This window comes from Pygoscelis adeliae, unplaced genomic scaffold (genome assembly GCF_000699105.1).
Source record: "Pygoscelis adeliae isolate BGI_AS28 unplaced genomic scaffold, ASM69910v1 Scaffold318, whole genome shotgun sequence".
In the NCBI taxonomy this organism is placed as follows: domain Eukaryota; kingdom Metazoa; phylum Chordata; class Aves; order Sphenisciformes; family Spheniscidae; genus Pygoscelis; species Pygoscelis adeliae.
The window spans coordinates 631,974-640,002 of NW_008825430.1; the positions used below are offsets into that span (position 1 = coordinate 631,974).

Below are 8,029 nucleotides of genomic sequence, written 5' to 3' on the forward strand. Positions count from 1 at the left end.
GAGCAGGTGCAAGCGTAGAGTCCTTCTGGGCACGAAACTGGAACTGGAAGCTGAACTGGCTAGAAACCCCAACTAAAATAAGCCCATATATAAACCAGTGGGAGAGAGTCTGTTTTTGCAGAGCTTTCAATCTGCGTAGACAAGAGGAAGAGAAGCAGATACGGAGATGTGAGAGGTCAAGGTCTCATAGCCCTGCATTAGAAGGCGGATATCCTTATAGATGGAGTCTCGCCCTCTCTGCTAGTCTTGGCTGTGCTGGAATCCTTGTCTGTGATATTAAAATCTGTTGAGAGGCTGCTGCCTCCATTTTGATCTACCTCAAAGACAGAAATCGAGTTTAAAAATAATTTTTTTGGATGGATGCTCAGGTAGAAGTTTAGGCATTTCTGAGCTAACATGGATTTTTATGTTGGATGTTTTAAGTTCTTGATGCAAAGAGCGCTATTCTACACTGTAGGAGAGTGAAGGAAGCAGGATTATAGGTGTCCTCACCTGTCCTCGGTACATTTCAAACCCTTGAGGGAATATGTCAAGGTGTCTGCTACAACCCCGCATGCCGAGACAGGTTTGTATGACTAGCTGTGCATCCTCCTTTTGCGCTGGAATTTCACATGGGGGGAAGCAGGTGAACATCATGCGTTCAGCCTTAAAAATAATGTTTGCCACATGAATTGGCCTTCATTTGAGTGGTGACAGGACAGAAAAAGCATACAGCCAGCGTGTAGTTTTGTAATTGGTCTGTAGAGTTGAACTACAGGCCAAGGGCACCTGTTGGTCCCTGCACAGAAGAGCTCTCTGTTGAAGCCTGTGGAACATGGTATTTAGTCTATAAGGTCATATAGTCAGGCCATCGAGTTTTAGCCCCCAAAATTTCAGCCTAGTCTGCTGCTTGAGAGCGAAGATGTGGATTCCATTAGATAACTGGACCTAATCCAAAGCCTCTTGAAATAACTTAAGAGTTTTCTGTATTTTCAATGGAATAAGCCTGTTTTTAAAGTGCAGCTATTTGAATTCACAGAAGAGAGTTACTTTGTGATATTTCCTTGATTACCCTTCTCCCTTAAGATTTTGAATAGTGAACATTTTTATGGCTCTGTACAATTCATACCTCACTTCATGGTGTCCCCACGAATGGCTGCAGATGCTATTTCTGTTTTACCTTTTTATTTGAACTGGAAATGTTTCAGTGACTTTCCAAATGTTCTGAGCTCTTCATTGGCAAAAACCATTTACAGGCAACAATGATCAAATGCACATGTTATGGCCGAGCCTGGCAGGTTTAATGGATATGTTTGCCATTTTCCTTTCACCCTCAGCTTTATATTCAGGCCAGACGCCCTGAGAATCTGACCTTATCCATTGCCAGAGCAGCATACCATTCCCATCCCTTGCGGTTGCAAGGCGTGAACAGAGGAGCACCATACCAGCAGTACCAGCCCGTCGTCATGCTCGAGCAGGCTTATATCATCCAGTGGGACGGCAGAGCACCTGAGGATGTTATCCTGTACCCGATCAACTTCAACAGGTACTGCCCTATGTTGCTAGAAAATGTTCTGTTTTCAAAAGGTCTGGAGCTTTAACAATTTCCCAGGTTATTTACAAGTGACCTTTCAAATGCCTCAGCAATTTCTGAGAGCGTGGAAGCAAGGTGATAATGGCTGGCACTTACTGATGCAAAGAGATGCCTCTGCTTTCACTTTATTCCAGCTTTTTTGATGTGCAGAGACATTTCTCTTTCCAGAAAGTTTTGAAACAGAATCCAAGTAAGTCCTGGCCTGCTGTCCCTGAAATCCCTCCAGAAGAGCTCTGGCTCTTGTTCGTTTGTTTGTACTAGTTGCTGCACACATAATTTATCTCCCATCTATATAAAGTGCAGAAATACATCAGAATGTGCACAGAGCTTTGCATCTTCTGTAATCCAAACAGCACTGCAGTCACTGTTTCTTTTTACATAAAGTTTTAAAAGGTTAGGTCTCAGTACAGCAAAATTGTAGGCTGTGCTGTATTTATTTCCCATGTTTTCTTCTAGCGTTATATAAAAGCAGGGTATATCCATTTTAGATACTACTTTTTTTCCTTGCAATCTGTTTCATTTTGCGTAATTTCTTTTATGGTTTTCAGTACTGTTGTTCTTACGTTAGTGAAATTACTTGTGCTTTGCACTGGTACAACTGTTAGGAGTCCTGCAATCCGGTCAGCTTAGCTGTGACAGACATTGCCACGGTTTGCACAGATAAGATGCTGCAAGAAATGAGCACCACAAAAAAACCAGGCCATCGCCTTGGGCTCTGCAGTTTATGTGACGCCTCAGTTATTGATAAAAACACAGTACAATAAAAGGACAGAGGTATGCGAATGAAATCTTCCATGATTACACACAACCCAGCCACACACAGGCTCAGATTTGCAAAGCAGGTTTTGCAGTTGACATGAAAGAGGTCGGAGGCACCGAGGACGTGAAGCAGCACGTACCGCTGGTAAATCTGGCGGGTTCCCAAGTTCATCCAGTATTATCCACCAAACCCCATACCCATCTTCTGCTCCTCCAGCAGAGTGTCACTGCTGTGCTTTTAGCTTAGGATAGTTTTGGCAAAACCTTGAGCTCTGTTTGGTTCCCCTGAACTTCAGAGCTGAAGAAATTTGGGGAAAAATACTGTCCTTAGTTGCCATTATGAAGCCCCATGGGAACATAGCTGAGAAGGGCAATGTTTCCTCTTTATACGTGCCCATGATAGCGAGTGACATAAACCTGGTCCTCTTGATTTAAAGACGTAGTGGCTGTAGGGCCATGACCGAGTCGCTGGAGGATCAGTGTTTGGACACTCCTGTCACAGAGGAATTATTAGATATCGCTGTTTTCTGTGTTAATATCTCTTTGTGCACTTTAAGGAAGAGGAAAACCCATTAGTCACCCACGGACAAGCTGAGCTTTGCCATTATTATCTGTCTTAAAATGATTAGCTATTTCCTTGCAATTGCAGAGCTAAGTCTTTTGCCGGGTAACTGGTGGTTACTCTGTCACTGTGCCAATTAATACTTGCCAAAGCTTTGGCCCACGGTCTTCAAACACAGATTCAAATTTGAAGGCAGCACTGGCTCTTTGGTAAAACTCAGCTTGAAGTTTAGCTCTTGTTCAAGCAGCAACTTAACTACATTTTACTGTTGAAAACCACAATGTGGTTGCGGTTCTCTTTGTCTTGTGTGAAAGCAGTTATTTGAACGGGGCAAAGGTTTGTAGATTTTTCTGATCCAGAAACAGTTGGCAAGGTATGTGTTTCAAAGAACTATAAACAAGAAATATACTGTAACGAAGGAAAACCACAATTTTACTTCATTTCTTTTAGAGCATCTTGTTAAGAAATAATTGGGATTGAAATGTGTGGTTGTTCTGTGTACACCTCAAGTATGCTGGATGCTAACTAATCCGAGACTTAAGGCTGGTGCAATGGCAATAGTGAAATGTCCAGACTGCATGCAAAAACATGGAGAAATGAGATTCCTGTGGAAGGGTAAAGGAATTGAAGTGAAAAAGAGGATTTAGGAGCTTGAAGGAAAACAAGTGCCTGCCTAAGCAGTTCCATGTATGACCTTTATTAAACATTGTATTCCAATCATTTCTGGAATGGAAGAAATCTCAGATTGTGGAGCCCAGAGTAATCAGAGTCAGCGAATCAGGGAAGACTTTTACTTGTCTCAAGTGGCTTTATGTTTTGTTTGTTCTTTTTTAATCCGAAATACTGAATAATCTGCCAAAAAACGAGCTCTTAAAATAGCAACATCTGTGCAGAATATGCAGTGCAAAGCAAAAAATGTTTGATGAACTTTAATAGCAACATTCTAGGATTAATAATTTCAGACATAACCTGAGTGAACAATTAAACTATTTTTAGTCTTGTCATAGTAAAACGATGGATAGATATATCCAGGATGCTGCCTTTGCAGCTAGACAGCCCTCATGCTTCTGGAGTGATTTGCTCTACGCTGGCTGAAGGAAGGTCAGAGGGGAAATAAGGAATTTGACAGGGAGGTGTGTACCAGGATTTGGATTTCTGTGGAGGTCAGGCATAGCACTGATGTTGACTACTTGCATGATTAACGCTTTCCCTGCCTCTGAAGTGCTGTAGAAAGACCCAATAGAAGTCATGCCAGTTCAGACGTCTATTAAAAGACTGGAACGTCCAGATTCCTGGGGTGGGCAGGAGCTGGTCGGGATGAATTCACATGACTCAGCTGAAATTGGCAGCGGCTGCTTTCTGCGAGCTGCGGATCTTGTCCAGTGAGTTCAGAGGCACCGCTTGGGTGGATTTACTCAGCGGAGGAGGACACCGGTTAGAGCACAGTCACCGAGCAGATCTTTTTCTTTCTATCGTGGGCACCTGAAGGGTTGCTGCAGGACTTGTATCTTCCTCGCACTGATTCAAATCGTGTTCGGCGTAATTCTTCAGTGTCCTCACTTCCATCAAAATATGTAGCTAAACCAAACAAAATTGTTGTGTCTCCACGTGCTGCCATCTGCAGCCACGTGGTGCAAATGAGCTGTTTAACGCACGCCAGCTTCCCTTCTAATGAGAGATGTACTTGTTTGCATTCGCCAGGGTAGCTGTGTCACTAGCTGACCGATGAGCAAATATAAAGCCATGGCGGAGACCCACAGGCTGTGTTTTCGGGCTGCTGGGGAATGTAGCTGTCTCAGCAGAAATGCCTTTTTAAGCTATAGATAGGGTTGTCTGTCTAATGGCTGGGAGTTTCCCTGTGAGGATGAGAAGGCGGGTGGGTATCGATGCTTCTGGAAAGAGGTAACGCAGGACAAGTAACTTCTGAATGTTTTGGCAAGTGAACAGAAGGAGAGTGCCGGCTGGAATTTTAATGACCAGGAATGAAGTGTGCTCCAGAACCAGTCCAGATCTGCTGAGGATTGCTCTCATCTCAACCTTCATGAAAGGAGACCTCAGACCCCTTCTCCATGGGCTTCATCTCTTTGCTGGAGCGGTTTCCGCCCACTCAGAGCTGTTTGTATGTTTTTTTTGGGGGGGGGTTCTGCTTCACAGAAGTATGAGAATTATGTGTAAGACCGAATTAAGGGCTTTCCTCAAAATTACTATCCTGAAGCACAAAGGCCCGCAGAGAGCATCAAGCTTGTTACAAGAGAGGGGAGAGGCTGGTAAGCAAGGAGGAGAGGATGGAAAACATTATTTGGTTGCAAGTAAGTGCCTACTTTCAGGTGCTGGAAAACAATCCAAAGATTGGCACTTCATACAGCAAGCAAAGTCAGAAACGAAGTTCTTAAATTTAATAACCTAGGCTTTGTGCCTGTGCAAATTTTCTAATCGCAGAAGAAGCTAAGGCAAATACTGTTATCAAAGGCAGAGTGCTGTTCAGTAAATCAGCCAGGCTTCTTTGTGCTATCAGCACATCTAAAGATAAGAATTAAATCTCCTCAAAGCACATATCTGAAGTATAGTGTAATAAGTTGTGTTGTTGACGCAGCCTGAAAAGCAGTGGCAATTAGATTAAACATTCCTTGTTTTTAATGAGCACAGGCAAATATCTCTATACGTGGTCTGTTAAGGCTCAGAGGGAAGGGTTTTCTCTTATTAGGGCTCTTTGCTGTGGTTTGACAGAGAGAATTCAGGGAAATGTGAGCAGCTAATAGTACAAAGAGGATATTTTTTTTGTAGATTTTGTAGATTGCCACAGTCCTGCAAGCAGGGGCTTTCCTTTGTGCTGCACCTCTCCTGACAGATGCTGGCTCCAAGGGCAGCGCAGGGCAGCCTTCCCCAGGCTCTCTTCATCGGCACCCTCTTAGCTTCACCTGGAGGGGTACAGTGAGGCTTATAATATTGATGTTCTTCGGTGCCTTGTAGAAGGAGTTGGAACCTTATGAGAGCCTTTAAAAAAAAAGAAATTGGCAGGGGAGGGCCAAATTTCTTGTCAACAGCAAGCAAAAGCGCAGGTGTCCATGTGTGGGCCTGGGCATGTGTTCAGCCTTTCCCCGCTGTGGTGTTTGCGCAGGGACGGGCACAGGTGCACTGCTTGGCTCCTGTATTTGCTAGGCTGGAGCTCTACGCTAGGGCTTGTTATCATATTCGCCAGTGAATAACCTAAATTATCTGAAGATTCAAGAGCCTGGAATGAGTTTGTGTCTAAATTCTTCATTAAAAATAGTGGAGCCTTTGGACGCCGGGTGATATGAAGCCTCCAGGATGCTGCAACCCATCCAAAGGGGGAGATTTCAGTGCAAGCAAACTTATGCAGCCCACGTCTGCGCTGAGGCTCTGGGGGACTTGTTATATTTGTATTTGTCAGGGTTGTGTAGGTAGGTGTTTCTCCTACGGCTTCTTATTCAACGCCAGTCTGATTCATACTTTCAGCTACTTGTCATTTTTGCGATTAAATTCCTTAGCGGTGATAAGGTCTGGAGGAAAACAAAGATAATGAGACAAGGCTAGAATGTGCTTGTTGCAGACTTGCCCAGTTTATGGATGTTTCCTAAATTGTTTCTTTTTCAGATTAGTTCTAGATGAGCTTTTTCTCTTGCTTCCCAGATTGATAAATGCACAGGAAGGCAAAATTAGTATTTCAAAGTGGAGCTAACAGTTTAAGGCTGTGACTGCTTTCTTGTTCTTGTACGTACATGAGTTCTGACCTTGATCCCCCAGATCTGAATGTAATACAAGTAACACCAGCACTATTTCCAATAATAATAAGTAAAGCGTTACTTGGGTTTCATAGCCTGCCCCTCCTGATAACATCTGTAATTCAGTTAATCATCCACACATCACAGAAGTCAGGAGATATATTTGAATTCCCTTCTGTCTGTTTAAATCCCTTAAGTTACCCACAGGTCAACCAGCTGATGAAAGCCACAAGATTTTTTTTTTTTAAATTGGAAAGAAGCTAAAACATTTGCCAGAACACCAGGTTACAGATTGCACCGTTTTAGTACAGCTGGGCCAAAGCGGGTGCTGACATCGCCATGTTGGAGTGATCCTAAAGCCCCGTCTTTGCCTTGTCTTTCGCCTGCAACCCTTGCTGCTCTTTATCCTCCGCGGCTTGCGCTTGCAGCTGGCCTGGTGGCAGCAGCCGGGATTAACGAGGTAACTCGGAGGAGAGATGTTCTTCCTGAGCTGATCATTTCACAGCATGAATTAGAGCAATCTGAGCATCTGACAGTCCCCAGATGGCCGTGGCAAACCAGGCTGCTCGTCACTTTGAAGCCTGGCACATGAAACCTGAAGGTTTTTCCTTGCTTTCGCCCTTCTCCTGGCCCATGGAGTGGGACTTGGGGCTCCTCAGGGCCACCAGCCTCTCCTGACCTGATGCGCATCCAAGGCACAGCAGCAGGAAAATACAGAATACACAATAGTCAGCGATGGAGTACTTGGGAACGCATTAAAAAAGATACAAATTGAATTGGGATGTGATTCCTCCACGAAAGCATGTAGGGTGGGAAAAAAGATGGTAAAATGATGTACTGTATTTAAATGCAGGAAGTTCTTATTTTTGCTTGAATACAATTGTCTGTGAGCCAAATGCTGTCTGAGTCAGACCCAGGTTTCATAAGTATCAGCAGAAGTGTACCTCAGGGCAGGATCCCCTCTATTACTTGCTGAGCTTCGCAAAGGCAAAAATCATTCTTTTTGCCTAAGGAGGCACGTGGGTAAAAGCAAAAATTTTAATTTATATTAAGAGATGGCCCATGCTTTTGAATTTTTAATGGCATTTCCTAAATGGCAACATTTAGGAAAGGCATTTAAATCCCAATACACACAACTCTAGTTAACTAAACACATACCTAACTTGTTACTATCCCCGCAGCAAGCGGTCTTCCAGAAGAGTCTATCCTTAATAACAAGGTCTTGAAAAAAATTGCTGGATGTTCGCCCAGTGGCCGTGTTTGTCATCGTGGGGGGTTTGGATGTGTTTAATGGACTTGAGTTGAAAGCAGAAAATTAAAGAGAAATTTAGAAAAAGAGAAGGAGCGAGTGACAGCTGCAGGGAGCCGGTGGGAAACGTGGGTTCAAGGGAA

General features: G+C 43.7%; 1 protein-coding gene across 1 annotated transcript in view; it reads left to right on the forward strand.

The window, feature by feature from the left end:
* The window catches only part of LOC103922772 (transmembrane protein 2-like), a 56,798-nt gene that overhangs the window by 34,155 nt on the left and 14,614 nt on the right, over nucleotides 1–8,029 (forward strand). Inside the window, exon 16 of the mRNA XM_009330974.1 lies at nucleotides 1,317–1,525. Within this exon, the coding sequence (XP_009329249.1) occupies nucleotides 1,317–1,525 (209 nt within the window). The remainder of the gene's footprint in view (nucleotides 1–1,316; nucleotides 1,526–8,029) is intronic.